The sequence below is a fragment of the Miniopterus natalensis genome, chromosome 6 (genome assembly GCF_054644295.1).
Source record: "Miniopterus natalensis isolate mMinNat1 chromosome 6, mMinNat1.hap1, whole genome shotgun sequence".
In the NCBI taxonomy this organism is placed as follows: domain Eukaryota; kingdom Metazoa; phylum Chordata; class Mammalia; order Chiroptera; family Miniopteridae; genus Miniopterus; species Miniopterus natalensis.
The window spans coordinates 71,166,624-71,187,537 of NC_142086.1; the positions used below are offsets into that span (position 1 = coordinate 71,166,624).

The 20,914-nt window shown below is 42.1% G+C and overlaps 1 protein-coding gene across 1 annotated transcript; it reads left to right on the plus strand.

The window, feature by feature from the left end:
- The first annotated feature begins 175 nt into the window (after window positions 1-175).
- On the plus strand, window positions 176-20,557 carry LOC107539312 (uncharacterized). Its single transcript, XM_087817822.1, has 15 exons — window positions 176-239; window positions 842-994; window positions 1,307-1,336; window positions 2,588-2,632; window positions 3,008-3,055; window positions 3,223-3,269; window positions 3,367-3,416; window positions 3,691-3,908; window positions 4,001-4,251; window positions 6,328-6,462; window positions 11,875-12,013; window positions 14,266-14,319; window positions 14,565-14,645; window positions 17,087-17,350; window positions 19,103-20,557. Exons 1-15 carry the CDS (start codon window positions 176-178, stop codon window positions 19,111-19,113), a joined length of 1,590 nt encoding a protein of 529 aa, XP_087673948.1. The 3' UTR covers window positions 19,114-20,557.
- The last annotated feature ends 357 nt before the right edge of the window (window positions 20,558-20,914 follow it).

Consider the following 20,914-nt stretch of genomic DNA (forward strand, 5'->3'; position numbering starts at 1 on the left):
TGTGCTTAGGCAATTAGGTCATTTTTAGACTGGCCACACTAATCTAATACAGGGTCCTCTGTGAGCCAAGCAAGGTGGTAGACACTTGGCTGGGGTAGTCCTGGGAGGCTTCCCAGAGGAGTGATAAATTGGAGTAACAGGACAAAGATGGGGAAAAGTTGCCTTAGTACAAGAGATGTGCAGGTGTAAAGGCCCTGATGTGGGAAAGTGTACAGTGCTGCTTCCAGAGAATGAAGAAGGTCAGATAACTGGAAAGGAGGCTGGGAGTGGGAGTGGGACAGTAGTAGTGGGGGGTGGGGGCTGGAGAGGAGCCTGGAGGCACGTGGAGGGCACTCAGAGAGGTTGGAGGAGAGCCAGGACAGGCTCCATGGGAGGGTCATGTGGGCAGGGGGAAGTGGGTGGTGTCTTTCCCTCCGGATGCCATGGGCCTGGGGTTGAGCACGCCATTGGGGAAATAAAAGATGCCAAAGTAGTTGTAGAAACAGAAGCTTGATTGCAGTGGGCAGAGGTGCTGAGCTGGGGGTGAGGAAGTGAAGGGAGCATTCTTTTCAGTAGTAGTTGAACAACGTGTGCTTCCATGAAATGGTATCTACATTCCAGAATCCTGCACTGTCGTATCATTGAACTTGTGCCTGGGAACCTTCTAGATGCCCAAGTGCAGGGGCAAGATGGGAGCAGTAGGGAAGGTCAAGGCCGGGCAGGGCTTGGGTGACACCCATATAAAATGATCACCGCCGGAGTGAGAGCTGAGCTCGCATTTAAATGGTTAAAGTTTATTTTGCCCATTTCCAAAGGAGAATAAGCCCCCCTTTATGTGAACCAGACTAGTTTTGGATTTGAGAATTGACTGAAGGAAGAAATCAGTTGAGTTTGGATTTCTTTTCCAATGTGTATAATTACAGTAGTTCCTGCTTTTTATTCGTTGTGTCCCATGGCCTGTGTTTTCATTTAGATGAGGACAGCAGTTCCGAGAGCAGCTCTGAGAGTGACTCTGGTAAGTCACGTGTGTTTCTATTCCTTTAATTCAGGTGCAACATTTAAACCCTTATTTTTAAAGTCACGCACACACCACTCATTGTTTGAGGACATATCAATTTCTAGCATGGTTTTGTAAAGTGCTGAAAAAGTACTTACATGGGAAATAATTCTGGTTGGCAAGCAAAGTGGCAAAACAGGATGCTCTGAAGAAGAAAGGCAGGAAATGGTTGCTGTTGGCGAGAGGCAAACATTTTACCTATTTCCCCATCGGCCTGTGTTTTCTCTTAGCTGTCATCTGAATCTGACTTGGACTTTTTTTTTTTAATAGATAATGAGGAGCCAAAAACAGAAAAAACAAGTAAGTACATCCTTCCTCTGATTTTTTTCCCTTTTGTTATTGAAAGGAAGAAAGAGAAGGTTAGCCTTTCGGAGTTTTTAAGTTGCACGTTGCTTGTTCACAGTCTTTTTTCTGTGCAAAACTAAGTTAGACACGAGGCACCTTCTAAGCACTTTGAACATTGGCGCTCCTACGCTCGGACCACAGGGACTGTGTTCCCCGCACTGACGCTCAGTCTCTGCTTGTGGGGTTCTGCTCTTACGGTTTCCCCAAGGAGAAAAGGTTGAGACCGAATCTGATCTGCAGGGTGGCCGCAGGGGTGCTGGTTTCCTCCCATGGTGGTCACTGCTCACAGATGATCGCAGAGTAAACAGTTTGCTGCCGAAAACGTACCATTTGTGGTCTGCAGTTTCTGGCTTGCTGTTCTGGCTCTTTGTGAGCAACTTGAGTATGAAACCACTTTTAAGGACATAGATTCTAAATATAAAATATGGTTTGCGTCTAAAGTTTCGTGAGTGACTCAGCTTATATTTTCACTGATTTTATTATGCTGTAGGATTTTGTCCCAGTTCTTAGAGTTTGATCTGCCCATGAACACAAATACTATAGAAGGCAGTCAGGGCTTCTTAGTAACACTTAAAATAACTGAAGTCTCTTCACTCGAAGCCCTTTTGTATACAATCTAACTCTCTGCAGTTTCCCAATGGGAATCTCTGAAGGAAATTGTAAGCTCTTTGCAGTCTTCTTGTGTATTGATAAGAACCTGTAATTACCCCTGTTTTACACTCGAGTAGATGTCCATTCTGATACCCAAAAGGGAAGAATGTGAACCAGACGTCCTCCTTGCTGTCCTGTTTATACGTTAATTGATGATTTCACCCTTCAAAATGTGGTAATAAGTCCAGCCTCCATAGATTGGATTGGGGTAGAAATTAAAGCGCAAAATAGACCCAGAGACATTGAAGCATACAACAGACTGACATATAGCAGAAGGAAAGGGGGGCTGGAGAGATTAACCAGAGAATTTACATCCATATGCGCATACCCCATGGGCACCGACAGTAATACGGTGAAAGCCTGGGGAGGGGGCGGGTGGGAGGAGGGTAGAGGAGTGGGGTGGGGAGGGGACACCTGTAAAACTTTCAACAATAAGGACTCCTGCTCAGTTCCTGACTCCGGGTCAGCCTTGGGGGCGAGCAGCGCTCCGGGTGAGCTGGTCAGCGAGGAGGGTGCTTGCGAGCACCAGGCCCTAAGCCCTTCTTGTCTCCGCAGATGGGGAGCTGGGAAAGCCTCGCGGCGAGGGCGCTTCCACTCCGGGTAAGGCCAGGCGCTGGGCTCGCCCTCTTATTTGCTCGATTCACCCCGTTCTCCCCATGCCGTGCTGTCAGGAGGATTTGTGGGTCCAGTTGCAGGATGACGGGAACAGTGGCTGCTGTGTGAGAGCACCCAATAAAGACTTGCCCAAGTGGGGTGCGCTGAAGCTTGAGTCACACTCAAACATTTTCATGCGTTAGACCCACAGTGGGATTCACAAATGGGTTAACGTGCCATGTGCACCTGAGTCAACTCTCAGAGAGGTTTAAATACAAGTTTAGAGTTCCTGTTGGTTGTGAAGCTGAAGGTGTGTTTGAGTAGTAGGTGATTTACCCTGTGATTGACGTGTGCCAACATGAGTGATGATATCTTTTACAGCTAAAGAACGAGGGGATAGAGAATCGCCCAGAGATCATTTTAATTCAGGTATGAACTTAGGTTTTCCAAAACAGTCTTTTAAATATCATTATTGCAGAGGGGCATATATACCTTTGAATTTTATAATCTGGGCATATCACATATATTGTTTAAAATTTTAAATTTGAAAATGCCAATCACATTCATATAAGTAAAACTTTGTCTCTATTATTTAGAATTAATTAAAATTGAACCTCACTGTGAACACTGTCATGCTGAAAATGTAAGTATCTTTTTATTATAAAATATTATTCTCTTATTTAAGAAAACATTTACTTAATCTATTGCTTATATATATTTCATATGTACTTTTTCTCCAGAAACACCACGAGCAAGTAACCCCTAGACTCCTTTCCGGGGGACAGTTTTTGTAAGTAATTGTGAATACAGGAGACTTAGTATCATCGGTAATTTAATTTTCTGCGTAAACATAATCCCAATTAGGGGAGACAGAAGATAGCATAACTAATTTCACACATTGTATGTAATTACTTGGATTATTTTCTTTGGTAATGATGCTTCTTCAGAATGCTACAGAGTTTCTTTAATGCTTTTGAATGAAATTGAAAACATAAATAGTTTTAAGAAGTCCTCTCCTAACCAAACATTAGGACTAAACAGGTGTTCTTATCTTTCCAACGCAGACTGATGGTGGACATGGAGGGAGTTTACGAGTGCACGAAAACTGGTCTGATCTTTGAGGTTAACAGAAAAGTTAACATCAAGTATTGCATTTTGTCCTGGAGCAAATACGCACACCTGGTTGTCAAGCCCTGGGCTGTTGGGGGACCCTTGTTTGATGTTAAATGTGACCCAGCCTGTCTTACGTCCATTCAGTTTCCACATTCCCTCTGCTTGGGTCGTAAGTACTTGTTTGCTGTAATTTTAATGATAGTGTGTATGTGTGCAATATTATAACACCTGGAACACTCATTTACCTTCATATTTTAACAGGCCATGATGCCAATATGACATTCAGAGTCTTACATATAAAAAATTCCAGCGCCTCATTAGAAGGTACTGTGGATCATTCTCCAACCCATGTCAAATGGCACGTGAGCTCTCTTTCTCCTGTGGGACCTGTTATTCAAAGCGAAGAGACATTGTACCACCACGGGGCTGTGATTCTGTACAAAGTCATCGACCATAATCCATCCTTGTCTTTTCGCGTGTACATAGCGACCAATAACGAGTCCTTCATCAAGGTAAAGCCAATAAAAATGAATAATAAACGTTGAGTACTTTGTGTTCAGACATTACACCACATTTAGGCCTGGGTCCTGTTCCTTTTAAGTACCCCCCCTTGGGTCTAATTTGGCACTTACCCCCAGAGGTTATAATGTTAGTGCCTGGGTGTGCCTGAGTCCTCAAATCCACAGAGTATGGTTGCCTGTACATCAAGAAGACAGCAGTTGGGGAAGTGGCTCTCCAGGGGTGGGGTTGGCCCAGGCACGCAGGCCTGGCCTTGGAGAGGGTTGTCTGTTGGACAGCCGAGGCCAGCTGCTTTTCTGCAGCATTGCTACTCAAGATGTGGTCTGGGGACCAGGGGACCAAGACCATCGGCATCCGCTGGGGAACTTGTTAGAATTTTAGCACACTCTCAGCCCCACCCCAGACCTACAGAATCGGAACCTGCGCTTGGCAGGATTCCCAGGGGACTCGTGCTTATTTTAGAGTGTGAGAGGTACCTGTTCCAGAGTACATTGGGGAGACATTTAAAGTCTTTGGGTGAAGTATAGGGTAACTTGAGATTTCCCATTGTCCTATTGCTCCTCAGATAAGATGGGCATCCCAGGTTAACTCATTTGATTCAGAGCAATGTTTTGGATAAAAATTGACCTATGGTTCATGGGCTCAACATTGTGGGTTTTATAGTAGCAAATATTCATGAATCACTTATTGTTGAGGGAAGAGGAGGGGTTTGGATGTTCATAATGGTTCAGTTTTGCAGTATGTAGAATCAGGCTGTGATATTCAGCCCATTTTCTGAACTCCCGAATAGATTAGAATAGTCACTGACTCTCCTTTCCTGCTTTTAGCCATTGTCAGCACACTGGAAATGGCTTAGAGGTGGGTGGAGAACAAATGAACAAAGCAGTGACTCAGAATTATACTTCCAGGTTTTAGATCAGGGTTTGACATAGTTAAAAATATGAGCATTAAAAAAATCCAAAAACAAAAAAAATAAGCATTAGATCTAAAGTGTGCTAATTGATGAGTTCTAGTTAAAGTTACAGAACTTACGTCAAACTATCTACTCCCAATGGTTTAGGCTGTAGTATTTCCTCGACTTTAAAAAGTTATACTGGTTATAATTAGCAATATATATGAAAGTTGAAACACTTCATAGTAAGTAATAGGCTTTTAGGTAAAATCTGCTTCCTGTAATCTCATTAAAGAGAACACGTTCGATTGGGAAGCTCATCTTCAAAATGTATAAAAACAATCCCACCTAACGTATAATTAGCATAGCTTTGGAATAAGTACTTTATATTTTTAAAAGTAAAATTCATTCAAAGAGCATTATTCATGCTTTCTGGGAAGCTGGGTAAGGAGCCCTTGTGTCAGCAAACAGAGAGGAGGTGCCACTAGAACAATAGGGAGCAGGGCACAGTGAAGGTAGGAAGTCCTTCCTGGCTACTCTTTGATGCTTACATTCTTCTTGGCTTGATTTTTTTCCTATGTAGGAAAAGATTTCCTTGAACTTTGCCTGCAGGAAACCTATATTTCATGTCAGTTGTACAGCTGCCTTACCAAGAGAACCTGTGCCAAAGGTTACCTTAACCTCTTTGGGCCATTCGAACAATCCATGCAAAATCAGTGTCCTCTCCAGGGCCGTGCTAGAGAGATTGTTGTGACAGTCAGGATGGAAACAAAGTGCTGGGTAGAAGCAAACTGAGTAAACTGGAACCCAGTCTAATAACATAGTTGCTTTCCATTCCTATGGTGGGCGTGTAATTAGTACAGGTGTCTAATGCTAGTGCTAACTTGATTTTCTCAAATCCTTCAGAAGCAAATCTTTGGTACCCCGCAAGCTACCTGTGTTGCTTTTGGCTGTAGAGCTTTTGCAGAAGGATGTTTGGAGACTTAGGAGCCTGCGGTGCACATCGAAGGTGCCTGGGCCTCTGCAGCATTTTTTTGAGAGCACTGTGGGAGTTATTCGTGCTGTCACTTTGGGGGAGGAAATGAAGATCCTGCAGCCTGGAGCTGCACGCCTGGGTCTCTTATAGCTCTTACAATTGTTGGTGCATTTCACAACCAAAACCTATTTCCATCTTTAGGATATTTCCAAGTCTGTAAAGCACTCCTCTAAGAAATTCATGAAAATCGACAAGCCTCCTGTTTGCCAGAAGTTACTGCAGAATGGGAAGAAATACAGACTGGTCAGTGAACCAGAAGCCGACATCACCCCCGAGGTATATCTTTTAAAAACCAACTTGGAGTAGCAGCAGGGATGTATATTTCTTAGCCATGGTATTTTGAAGGTTTCAAAGGAATCCATTCTGTTCTTATTTTTTATGTCCTATTTATAAGAAAATAGTTATTTTGCTAATCTTGTAGCTTATTCCAAAGATGCTTTGAATTTAAGGATTAGTCTGCAGCCATTTCAAAGATAGACTAGCCAATCACTTTCCCTTTTAAAAGGTTTTAAATTTTCTTGGATGTTTTATTAAATTCTTCAAACAGTGTTGGCATCAAAGGAATGAAAACCTCAAGTTTTATTTGAAGTGACAGAGCATTTAAGGTTAATGGAAAGGAATCGCTAACGGGATTTTGGGCTTTTTTTACTGGAAGGCATTTGAAAGATAGTTATGGGAATATATTACCATTTAGATTTAAACTATTTGCTGTATACACCATGGCATTTGTAAGTGATTTCAGTTTCTTGTAATGGCTGAGTTGTTTTTAAAACTTATTTTCATTATGTGCTCTGAATGTGTGCCATAGCTTACCTAACCTAGAGGTCCGTGTGGAAATTCCTTTGGTGCACCTCTTCCTATTTCTTTTATAGTATGTGAAAAGTTGAAACATGTTTTGATTCTGTTATATTAAAATATGAAGCAAGAAAGAGCTGATTGTAATGGTCTATTTTGCATTTTTTTATTGTATTATCAGGGGCCTGGTCTTCTTGGAAGCAATTAGGTTACCAGCCTTCCATAACTTTTGAATGCAGACTGTCTTGTTCTCTTTCAAAGGGTCTCTTTGCAATCAGTGTCATTTGAGCCTTACAACAATGCAGCTGTGGAGACTAATGTGCAAAGCAGGCAGGTGATCAAGCCACACATCTGGGCAGCAGGAGAGCCGGCCCCGAGCCCCATCTGCCCTTGGCTCCTAATGCCGTGGTCTTATCACTGATTCTGAAAGATTGAAACTCAGCCCTTCTAAGCTGATCAAGCCCTAGACAGTACAATTGACAATCATAAGAAGCAAGTTGCAGCCTTGTCTGGGAGGTGGAATTTGATTTGAAGAGTTTACTTAGGACCGCGATCTTGGCCTTTGCTGCATAATGGAGTCCCTGAGGAGCTCTAAAGAAGCCTGTGGCCTGGTCTCACCTCCAGAGATACTGACTTAATTGCTCCAGGAATGGCCTGGACATAGGGCTTATTAAAGCTCTCAAGGTGACTGTGATGTGCTGCCAAGGTTACCACGGAGAGAGGGAATAATACATAGTGAATGCGTGAATCTGCCTAGAAGGATCCTGGGATGGTCCCAAGAGGTTTTTCTTACAAAGATGGTGGCAGCTAGAGGACTTTAAATAGCCTAGTTTTGTCACTAATTAATTGGGCATGCTCTCTTAACCAAATTTCTGGCATTTAAAATGGGGATAATCTCCCAGGATTACTCAAAGGGTCATATAAGTAGTTTAGGGGCACTCTGAAATTTGTAAAACTCTGTGTAAATCAAAAGTGTTCTTATTAGTTTTATACCATTAATGATTTGTTCAACTGACATTTATGAAAAGTGCCCATTGCCGCCTGGCCGGCGTGGCTCAGCGGTTGAGCATCGACCTATGATCTGTGAGATCGTGGTTCAATTCTAGGTGAGGGCACATGCCCGGGTTGCGGACTCGATCCCCAGTAGGGAGCATTCAGGAGGCAGCCGATCAGTGACTTTTATCATTGATATTTCTATCTCTCTCTCTCCTTTCCTCTCTGAAATCAATAAAGATATATTGAAAAATATATATTTTAAAAAAGAAAAGTGCCTATTGTCAATAGTCCTGGGATAAGAGCTAAAAATTAAAAAGCCAGAAAGTCATGAGCTTTTCCCTCCAAAGATGCCAGTGTAGAGGGAGAATTACTGCATTCCTGAAAAACAGGGGTGGGGAGCCTTTTTTCTGCCAAGGGCTATTTGTATATAACATCATTCTTGGGCCATACAAAATTATTGTATGAAAAAAACTAGATTTATTGAATTTTGATTCCTGCCTGCAGTTGCCTTGGCAGGGCCAGACCAAATAATACAGCCTGCGGGCCGGATATTTCCTACCCCTGCTGTAAAGAAATAACTTTCACATAATGTGGTATCACCATCGAGTTGAGTACAAAGTGCAGTGGGTTTTCAGGAAGGTTCCCATGTGTTGACATTTGTTCTGGGTTTGGAGGGTGAGGGAATCACTGGAAGAGGGCACAGTAGTGCCTAAGTGAGGTGATGGGATGTGCCACTGGGCTCGGCATGGGGATAGTTCCAGGAAAGCAGAACACAGAGGGTTTTGGGAAGAGTGGGGCCAGGGGAGGGCAATATCTACGCTTTATAGGCCCTGGTGACCCTTTGAAGGTTGTGAGGATAAAGCTAGTGATTTGGGATGGAAAGGGAATGGGACCAGTTAAGGCCATTGGTTTATGATGGCAATGCCCAGGCAGTTCAGTGATGCACAGGCAAACTGGAGATACTGTGGGCTGTGTTTCAGACTGCCACAATACGGTAAATATAGCAGTAGAGTGAGTCATAAGTGGTTTGGTTTTCCAATGCATATAAAAGTTATGTTTATACTATGCTGTAGTCAGTATTAAGTGTGTAATAGTATTATGTCTAAAAAAATGTACATACTTAATTAAAAAATATTTTCTTGCTTAAAAAATGCTAACCATCAGTGACTCAAAATGGTTTTTCTGGTGGAGGGCCTTGCCTCAGTGTTGATGGCTGCTGAGTGATCAGGGTGGCAGTTGCTGAAGGTTGGGGGTGCCCGTGACACGTTGTAAAAATAAGACAACAGTGAAGTTTGCCACATAGATTGATTCTTCCTTTCATGAAAGATTTCTCTGTAGCATGCCATTGCAATGCTGTTTGATAGCGCTTTACCCACAGTAGAACTTCTTTCAGAATTGAAGTCAGTCCTCTCAAACCCTACCTCTGCTTTTCCAACTAAATTTATGTAATGTTCTAAGTCCTTTGTTATTTAAACAGTCTTTACAGCATCTTCACCAGGAATAGATTCCTTCTCAAGAAAATACTTTTTTTGCTCATCCAACTCCTCATTCATTAAAGTTTTATCATGAGATTACAACAATTCAGTCACATTTTCTGGCTCTACGTTTAATTCTAGTTCTCTTGCTATTTCCACCACATCTGCAGTTACTTCCTCCACTGAAGTCTTAAACCCTCATAGTCATCCATGAGGGTTGGGATGAACTTCTTCCAAACTCCTGTTAATGTTAATATTTTGATCTCTTACCATGAATCATGAATGTTGTTAATGACATCTAGAATGTTCAATTTTTTCCAGAAAGTTTTTAGTTTATCTTGTCCAGATCTATCAGAAGAATCACTATCTATGCAACTATAACCTTATAAACTTGTATTTCTTAAGTAGTAAGACTTGAAAGTAGAAATTACTCCTTGATCCATGGGCTGTAGAATATACGTTGTGTTAGTAGTCATGGAAACATTAATCTCACTGTATATCTCCATCAGAGCTCTTGAGTGACCAGGTGCATTGTCAGTGAGCAGCAGTGTTTTTGAAGTAATCTTTTTTTCCCTGAGCAGTAGGCCTCAACAGTGGGCTTAAAATATTCAGTAAGCTGTGTTGTAAACAGATGTTCTGATATTTATACTGTGTTGTTCCATTTCTAGAGCACAGGCAGGGTAGAGTTAGCATGACTCTTAAAGACCCTAGGATTTTTAGAATGGTAAATGAACATTGGCTTCAACTTACAGTCACCAGCTGCATTAGCCCCTAACAAGAGAACCAGCCTGTCCTCTGAAGCTTCGAAGCCGGGTATTGACTTCTCTCTAGCCATGAAAGTCCTTTCGTCTACATTGTAATCTATTGTTTAGTGTAGCCACCTTCATTAACTAAGCTAGATCTTCTGGATCACTTGCTGCAGCTTCTACATCAGCTCTTGCTGCTTTACCTTGCATTTTTATGTTATGGAGACGGCTTCTTCCCTTAAACCTCTGCTAGCTTCAGACTTTTCTTCTGCAGCTTCCTTGCCTCTCTCAGCCTTTATAGAGTAGAACAGTCGTCAGGGCCTTGCTCTGGATTAGGCTTTGTCTTAAGGATGTGGCTGGTTTTTGATCTTCTCTCCAGACCACCAGGCTGTTTCACCTTCTTAGCATTCGTGTGTTCACTGAAGTAGCATTAAATTTCCCTGAAGAACTTTCCCTTTACATTCAGAGCTTGGCTAACCATTTGGCGCAAGAGGCCTAGTTTTTGGCCTGTCTCAGCTTTCGACATGCCTTCCTCACTAAGCTTAATCATTTCTAGCTTTTGATTTAAAGAAAGTGAGAGATGTACCACTCTTCCTTTCACTCAAACACTGAGTGGCCGTTGTTGGGTTATTAATTGGCCTAATTTCAATATGGTTGTGTCTCAGGGAGTAGAGTGGCCTGAGGAGAGGGAGAAAAATAGGGAAATAACCAGTTGTTGGAGCAGTCAGAACACACAATATTTACTGATTAAGTTTGTGATGCCCCAAAACAATTACAGTAGCAACATCAAAGATCATGATTGCAGATCACCATTACAAATGTAATAATAATGAAGGAGTCTGAAATACTGTGAGAATTTCCAAAATGTGACACGGAGACACGAAGTGAGCAAATGCTGCTGGGAAAATGGCTCTAGTAGGGTTGCCAAAAACCTTCAGCTTGGAAAGAGCGTAATATCTGGGAAGTGCAATAGAAGAGGTTCGCCTATACTTTAAAAAAAAAAAATGCATTTCTCCCTCTGGGCTCCCTAGGCAGCCTGGAGAGGAACAGAGGAGGTGGAAGGCAGGAGGCGGTCTGTGTAGCGGTTAAGAGCTCACACTTTGGCGTCAGGAGGTGTGGATTCACATTAAGTTCCACCACTTCCTAGATGTGAAGTTGCGCAAGTTAATTTGCTTCTCTGAGGTTCTTTACCTGTAAAATAGCAAAAAGAGGATTTGGTGGGGGAAAGTGGTGTTCAGTGAGGGAGTGTGGATAAAACACGCAGCCTAGTCTGTGCGTGCTGAGCCTGTTCCAGGTTGTAGAATGATCTTAGCAAAACATGGAGAGGAAGTTCAAGAGCGCTTAACGAAAGGGCGTCCAGTGGGTGAGCACACGGTCTAGTTTGGCAACAGGAAACATGAAATCAGGAAGGGGCTCAAAAGTTAGCTTTAGGAAAATGAAGCAGAAAAGGAGTTGGAGTAAGGGGGTGGGTTGGATGGGGGGTGGGCGTGGGCTAGAAGCAAGAGAATAAGGGCGTGTGATTGAGGAGTGGGATTTCCAAGGTCAGGGTGCCAGTGAGCGTTAAGCAAGCGTGAACCCATCTACTTGTCATCATCTGTTATTTTACACTGTATGTTGTCAATTAATGAACACAACTTTTCCATTTTAAAAAGTTCACTTTTTCTTTTTTTTGAAAGGAAATTGAATTTGTGGATGGTTCACTTTTAAAATTGAAAAGTTACGTTGAAGTTTACTTGGAGCAACCAGTGGAGTTTAAATTACTGTTGGTTGAAATGGATTCCGACGAGATTGTATGGAAAGCAAAACTGAGAGAATGTAAGTGTTTCGTATCTTAAATGAAACCTGGTTTGTGGGTGGTGGGGGTGGGAAAGCAAACAGAGTAATTGTCTCGTCATCATAACATTGACAGAGCTGATGAAGGGAAAGGCCCCAGCTCCTGGGACAGAGGTGCGGGCTCTGGTTCTTAGGTTCCCATGTCCAGCCCTTGGCAGTCAGTGGGTGGCTCAGTGAGTGTGCGTGTGTGCGTGGGAGGGGTTGGACGGTGGAGTTGGCTTTTTCTTACCACTCCGAGGTTGAGATCTCAGATATTTTAATGTGAATTAGGGGTATTGTGATATTCTCTTCTGGGACCTGGATGCAGATCTGCATCTTGGCTGACTGTGTGGCTCATTTGCTGATTCTGCCCCTTCGGTCTTCAACTGATGGCTCCCACTCTGGGCGATGACAGCTCTGCTGTGGGCCCCCATACCCTGTTTAATTTTTTGGTGCTGAGAAGCCCTCTGACAACCTAGACCATCCTCTTCTGCTCTGGGACAAGTGGGGGAGGACTGCAGCCCATGGGGATCCCCTCTGGAGAGGGGAATTTCAGGGGACACTAGACAGCTGTCCCTGGCCGCCTCCTCAGGCACATCTGAGCTTGACCTCCAATTCTAGTTGAAGGGAGTTTTTAGAGCAGCAGACATGTGAGTAGTGACCACATTTTGGCACCAAAAGGGAGGCAGAAACAGTGGGTTTGGGAGTGAGGTCACGTGGTCTGTAGCTCCAGCTCTGGAATTAGCCAGCTCCGTGCGGGATTGTGGGCCAGTCTTTCACCACTGTGGCTGTAGCATCCTTACGTGCACATGGCACCGAGCTTCCTCCTGCCGGTGCCACATGTTTGTAACAGAAATTTTCTTTGCATCAATTGCATTTTGGATTATGATACCTTAACTCTCTCCCAGTATCCCACGTAGTCCCGTGTTGACTCCAGTATCCTCAAAAGCAGCGTGAGTGGCCAGTGCCAGCACCGGACATGAGAAGAGCTGTAGCCCACTCTTTTATTTCTTTTGTCCTTCAGAATTTTTATTTGGCCGTGCATGTGTGGTAACATCAAGGACCTGTGAAGTGTTTCCTAAATCTCTCCACCATCTCAACAGCACTGGAGTCCTTTCTCAGCTCATCTCTTTGTGCCCGTTGGGTTATATGTGGGGCCTGTGTTTCCTGTCATGTCTTTAGCCTTTAGAATGAGACCTGATCTAATGATTTTGGAATTCTCAGTCCTAGCTTAAGCACGAGCCTTTTCAATAGATGCGATTGATTCTGATTCTCTAGATTATACCCTTTAAGTTAGCCAGTCTGAAGCAGACCTTATCCAAGCTAAAATTACTTGCTTGTAGAGTCTGGTTGGGATTCTTGTGTTGGGGATCGTATGTTTCTCTTGGTGTTCATTCATTTGTTCAAACAAATGAACCTGAAAGATGTTACTTGTTAATCACAAGTGCTGTAGCAATATTGCTGTTAACACATAGCCACCTGTATAACTGACGCTCTTCTGGGCTAAGAATAGCCTCTCTGTAGTTTTAAAGACCACTTGGTAAGACCTCTCATGATGCTTGATTTTTTAAAAAACTTCTACAATGATACTGCCTTGTAAGATGTATTTCGTCTTTCTTATTATTTTTTTGGCTGAGCTAATGGTTAATTGAGTAGTCACCACTATTAAGGCATCTTCACTAAAGGGACCTATAGAAGGCCTGTGTGAGACGTAAGCACCTCCTAGAGCAGCGGCTGAATTTCACACAAGGAAGGTGGTGTGAATCACAACAAAGTGATCAGAAGGAACCCCAAATGCAGTGGTCTCCAAAGTACAGAAGGAACATACGTGAGACTGTTTTGGTGGAGTACATATAACTACATTTAAAATTAAAAATGTTTGTTTTTATGGCTTCTTTCTCCATGGGGCAAGTGATGCCACTGTTGTATTTACAGTCGTCATAGATTTAAAGAAATACTGAGTAAGTAACGTTTCACCTGACGTGTGGGTATGGCAGAAACCTTGACAGTGGTGTGTAGAGGGCTTGAGTTTGGGAAACACTTGCCTTACAAGACCTGTCAGGAGGAGTGTTCATTATTTATCTAAAAATTCAAGCCCAGTGCATTTGCGCACATACCAAGTGAAACCCTAAACTCATATGTGAACCTCAGAGAGGCTGCCAGGACCCTAGAGCTTCACATACTTTCACAAATTGATTTCTTTAATTCTAATTTCATACTGTCTTTTCTAAGTGATGTTTATTGTGCTTTAACAGGTGACTGGGTTCAACATAACCGGAGTCAGAGCATTTCAAAAAGTAGCACAAGTGGTAAGTGCTGGTAACTGGACATTAAGCGAGTCGTATCCACACTTCCGTTCCTCCCACCCACTGGGATTTTTATTTTTCTGCACAGAGGTGGTCGCATTAAGGCTCTGTAACTCTCTTAATCATCTGAGCAACCTTGGAATCTGTTTTCAATTGGTTTCTATCTGAATGATGATTTTTAAAAAAAAAATGCAGATTGAAGTAATAAACATAATGGAAAGCCAATTTGTTGATTTTTTTTTTTTAAGGTAGCAGGCGACGTAAAATAAGTAGCACCCTACCTGAAGAGGAGGTCTATGATAAGAGAATGAAGCAGGTTGACACTTCAGGTTTGTAACAATATCCTCAGTGGCTATAAATCATTCCCCTGGTCTCCCCCGTCGAAATTCATCCATCACACACACACTCGGGTTGGTCGTCCAGGAGCCACGTCCAGCTGTGCGCGCCTGTGTCCCAGCTCCTCAGGCCTGGATGAGGGTCCTCCTCGGCCTGCCCCAGCCTGCTCTTCCAGCTTGATTCCCCACTCCTCACCTTCACGCAGCAGTCCTGCGGGGGGGGGGGGGGGGGCCCTTACAGTCCTCAGGGGTAGGGTCATAGCCTGTCCACCTGCACATTTCCCATAGCACTGAGCATGGAGCCTGTGTAGAAGACAGTGAGCGTTGCTTGAATGAATGGAATTGTGAATGTCCATGTGTGTGTTCATTGCTTCTTAGCTACTTCTGAGTGGAGCTCCTCCAGCTCAATTATTAGAGGCAGGTCTCAACCTAATTTCTTTCAATGAAAAGGCAGAGACCAAGACGCGGTAGTTGTGAAAATATAGTAGAGATTTAAAACATTTAACAATACTCACTCTAAGGAGCCAGGAGATGGAGTTCTTCATGGCTCAAAATGCAAGTCCAACAAGAATTCACAAATCTAAGTTTAAAAATCCAGACTCGAATTATATGAGGCAAGGTCTCAAGCATTTGGGGACCTCATGTAACTCTCCAAATTAACCCTTTCATCAAAATACCTTTTACTATTACTGTAAGAAGGTGTGAATCTCTAAAAGCAGACAAATTCTATAAAGTGAAATAAGATATTTTACAGTTTATAGAGCAGGAGGCTGTGAGAATGAAATATATGTGATTTCACTGTATATCACTAGAAACGTTTTTATTAAGTCAACACCAAAATAAGTGAGGCTCTGGAATTATGTTTTAAACCTAATTACACTGAGATACAATTTTTTCCAGTGCTATTGAGATACAATATACAGATAAAATTGTATATACTAAAATGTACAACATGATGATTTGGTATACATACACATTGTGAAATATTTACCAGTCAAGTCAGTTAATGCATCCATCACCTCACAGTTACTGTTTATTTTAGTGGCAGGACCACTTAAGATCAGCAGAATTTAAATATACAATGCGGTATTACTAACTGTAGTCACCGTGCTGTACATTAGGTCCTCAGAAATTATCCATTATCCCTGAGTGGCACATAGTTTTGTGTTAAATTGATTTATAGGACACGTTTTTCTTGTTTCATGCAATTATTGGGCTATTTAAAATGAGCTCAAATACCAAGTAGCTAGAAATAGCATCAAAATGGTCAAATACACCTAGAAAAATTAAGGATTTCCAACCTTCTTGGAGTTGACAATGTAGGATGTAAGTAAACAAATTAGTAAAGATTTTTTGTTTGTTCGTTTAGGTATTTCTGTAACATTCTTTGAGATACCCAGTCACTAGCTTGGTAGTTTGAGACTCAGTATATCACTGTTGCTTTTCAAAATAGGATCAGCGCTCAACCTTAACAAAATTACTTTGAGATCTTGTTAAAATTTAGGCCGAGAGTCTCCTACAATGAGTTTTGGGGTGGCCTTGAGAACTTCCATGTGCAGTAGTTTTCACTGGCAGTTCTGGGAGCCAGGAGCAGTCGCCCGTGTGCCAGGAAACCACTAGAGGGCGCGGGCATCTTTACGAGCCCGTTCTTCAGTCTAGAAAGTTAGAGAGGAAACCAGGTACAGATGTGAGATTCACATTAATAAGTTGTCCTTAGAGCAGAGGTGTTGCATCCCAGGAACTATTTTTCTCACTCCTCACTCCCTGCTGATGTTCTCTCCGGTGTTCGTAGTGCCTCGAGGGTCCTTACCCGAAACCCTGCAGCCCGTGAGTTTGGCGTCAGCGTAGCACAAAGCGACCGCCGAATATCTAGTTTACCGATAGGGCTGATACTTTTTATGGGGCCAGTGGTTTGCTTTGGCAATTATATGCCCTTCTAAGATTATGACAGTTTCTTGGAGATCAACAGATACTCTTACAAATACCATCCTGTGACTTTTCTGTGGAATGTTTTTCCCCTAATGCCGGGAGATGGCATAATGGAGACTTCAGTTCAGAGCTCTTGCTAACATTTAGATAGAGAGACAGAGTGGGCAAGGGCAAAGCTGTATCTTTTTCTTTTTGAGCCACATCAATTATTTTTGGTATCTGAATTTTTTTTTATTCCAATCTAATTTGTGCCACTTCGTAAAAGTCTCATGTGTAATTATTATGCACAATATACCCCAGTTTAATATTATATAAGAGTTCCTGTTAGTCCTTAAGATATTTTGGAAAGCAGGGATTTGGGGGGGGGATTTAAATATATTTTAAAACAGTTACAAAGTTACAAATATAGCATCCTTTTTAATAGAAGGAGAATACATTGTCATTGTAAGTGGTTATAAATGATTGACGTGTTGAGAGGAACTACTGAATTCCTCATCTGCTTTTAGGTGGAGCAGAGACCCTATTAACAGACGCTCAGTTGATTACCCTTGCTGGGAAGTTGGGCAAGGACTGGATAAAAATTGCCATTGTCAGCCTGGAGTTGGACATCAGCGATATTGATGCTATCCGGGAGAAGGAAGATGATATTACAATTTGTAAGTTTAGGATGCTGAAAAAGTGGCAAGAAAAGCAGCAGAGTAATGCCACAGTCCAGAATTTATATAACTGCTTGAAAAATGTCTCAGCTGAAGTCCAAGATGTGCTGGAAGGTGAGCCTGAAATTTTCTTAAACCACTGACTTGGAATCAAGCCATGTCTTTGTGAATAGCAAATTTCTGCTGGAGAATGTGTTGCTTGTTTATTTATAAGCTTGTGTTCAGATTATTATGCAAATGCAGAAGTAAGCTCGTGGGCTGCCATAGTCTGAGTCATGATGATTTGTGCTTGGACTGAGAGGAAGGGTCGGATCCCAGCTTGAGTGCTGGCTAGCTTTGTGACTAAGCAAATTCTTAACCTAACTCTAAGCCTCTCTGTTCCCATCTGTCAGATGCAAAAACTTCTATGTACTCGTCCGTTGTAAGGATGAAAACAGGTCATGCATGTAAAGCTTCAGGCCGGTAGTGAGGCTCAGTAAGGAGTAGATATGAATGTCATGGTACTTGGGACATCTGGTAGCACTGAGCCTGCTGGGCCTTCCTGGCACTGAAGCAGTGCTCGAGGAGTCCACGGGGTGGCACCAGTGAACCTCAAGTGGCAAAGGGGAAGGAAAAAAGCAGAGCCCTAGAGGCCGAAGGGGGTTGTTTTTTGTCTCAATCTAGAAAACCACAGGGTTCCTTCCTTTGTTTTTAAGCACTTCTTTTTTGTGGTTTTGATTTTGTTATATCCAAGGTCAAACCAATTCAAACTTTGATTATTAGGTATTGTTATCGTAGTTAACAAATGCAGCGTTGCCTCTCAGAACCCTCGATATAAGCCAGAGAGAGGTGTTTATTTGGCATGCTACTTAACTTTTTATTCCAAAAAGGATGTAAAAGTGTGTAAATACCCCAGAAATTTATATGGAAGTAAAAGCACTCCGTGCTCCCTCAGGACGCTTTCAGAGGTGGTGGGCAAGGCTGCTGAACTCCCCCTGTAGACGTTGGGTGCACAGGCCTCAAGCAAATAGGAAAACAAGTTTCAATATCAAATTTCTCATTCTTATGCTTGGATATGTTGAAATTATGTAAATTTGAAGGCCCACATGTGGAAATCTGCTCATTTGCATGCAGCAGTGGCCACATCGTGCTCTGATAACCACATATCACAGTGTCTGACTCAGAAAATCTCTCTCAAGCCCCTTATAACGGGTTTATTTTGTGGGTTTTTTGTTACCTTTTTGTCTGCTCCTGACCTCATTGACCCTTGACTTGCTGATACATTAGAAATACAAGAGGATGCCCGGTCAGGCATGGCTCAGCGGTTGAGCGTCAACCTAGGATCCAGGTGATCGGGGTTCGATTCCCGGTCAGGGCACATGCCTGGGTTGCGGGCTCAATCAATGACTCTCTCATCATTGATATTTCTCTCTCTCTCTCTCTCCCCCTCTCCTTTCCTCTCTCTGAAATCAATAAAGATATATTAAAAAAATAAAAAAAATACAAGAGAGTTTGTGACATTTTTTGCAGTGAAGGGACCATACAAACTTATTAGTCCAAAAAAAAAAATCTTCTGTGAGTTAAAAACAAACCCACATCCCCCCAAATTTACCGTTATTTTATGCCCTCCCGTAGCCAAAATACCTGGTTAATTGGCTGAATTTTATATTTTTATCAATATTAGAATATTTTAGTATCTTGTAATCATAGCCTTTAAATTACAGTGGCTTCTCTTAAGCTCAGGAAAACTCAGCAACTTCCAGGAATTCCTTTTTTTTCCCCCCCAGGAGTTTCTTTTTTAACTAGACAAGTGATTTTATTTCAATGCTTGCCTCTTTTTGTCTCAACAATGAATCTTTGAATTTGTTTAATTCTCTCTTTTGTCAGGTTTCTTATAGGGAGTATGAAATTTGGAAGACGAACTGCAAAAGGAAACCTCAGGAACTTTTATCTGCAAAACACCATTTCACCTGGTCATTGGGTATAGACTTAATGAGATCTTGAACTTCACAGACTCTGGAAGCACCTTCTCTACAGCCAGTCACTCTGTAGCCCACACTATCCATGGACAAAGAGAATGTAAAATTTTGGAAAACTTGAGGAAGAAAACACCTTTATAATATCAATATTTTTTTTCTTTTTTGGCACCTCTTGCTCACACCATCCCACCAGCTCCGCCACCCAAATGAGTATAAAATGACTCAACTCAGGTGAGAAATGTGGTAATATTCTTTTTGGAGTAGTGTGGACTATGAAATTCTTACCAAGTGTTTGAAACATTTTTTGCAATTAAATAGTGGTGTACTTGTATGGATTTAGTTTAGCTTCTATCATATTGACAATAATGAAAAGAGGTTCCTGTTCTTTCAGCTTCCACACAGAGAGACACACTGTACCTCTGGGTACAATGCATCTCTTTATGTGGGATATAATTTCTGTATCTCACAGGACTATCTTGTCTGGCTAGTGGTCTGTTAAACCGTTAAACCAGTCATGTTGCCTGGTCCTAGAGGGATTAGAAAGGAATGTAATCCTCTCCCATCTCAGTGTTGATGAGCTTGATCACAGTTGGTTTCCTCACCTTACTGGACAAGTTCAACTGGGTCCATTATCAGAGTTGCTGCAATTTTCACCAACCTTCTGAAATCACCGGGCCAAACACTACATTTCTTGACTTTCACCCTAGGATCATTTACTTCCCGGGTGGGGAGGGTAGCCTTAGCAGGACCAAGGGAAAACTGTCATCTCTTCTTGAAGAAGACTTGCCCCAGGGAATTATTAATGGGTCACATTGGCTCTTGATAATTGGTGAGATGTTTTTTGTTTGTTTTTTGTATGTATAGATACTGTCACTCTCCCAGAATCATGCCTGTGGTGATTAACATTTTGAATATGTTTTGTTAACTTATTTGAAGACACTATAAATTGCCATTAGTCTTCAGTCATTAGCTGGAAAGTAAAATAAATCTCAATGAATTAACCAGAGAAACACACTTAACTGTTGTTTTGCCTGTGAAGAACAAATTTACTTTATAAAAAATAACGTATTTTTAATTGTCCAGGATCCTGTGGAATTCAAATCAGTGTCACTTCAATGAGTTGTTTTTTTTAAAATTGTACTATATTTTAGGAAACACGTGGTGTTTTAACATTCAGAAGTGTAAACTACTTTAAGGACTTGACTTTTTAAATGTTTATTATTTTTTATATGTTGTTTTTCAAAGAAAAGTATAATTTCAGAGGTGCTTTGTATATAAGCTGGTTTCCTAACAATTTTCAACCTCTTTCATGCTATGGATGAAGGGAAGGAAAATAAACCTGCATTTGTACCGTGCAAATGTAGCTTCTTTGTGTTCGTGTTTACTTGCTGTGACCTCGACTGGGTGTTGGTTGGCTTTGGGCCCAGTGGCCCAGTTCTTGGACTGAGGCTGAAGTGAGTGTAACCCCAGGAAGACTGGTGCACCCGGAGTTCGCATAGGTCTCACTCCAGGAATGCTTGAGAGTTTCCTCTCCACCCCTGGCGATGGGAAGGTATGTTTTTATTATAAACCAGGTGGTTTCGTATTAGTTCCTCACCTGTGCTGCTCTCTAATGGGATTTTTCTGCATGTTTGGAACTCATTTCACTGTATTGCTTTAGGGCAAAAGTTTCCTCCCCTGCTTTGTCACGTGGAAGCCGTTTTTCACTGTTTTCTAAAGA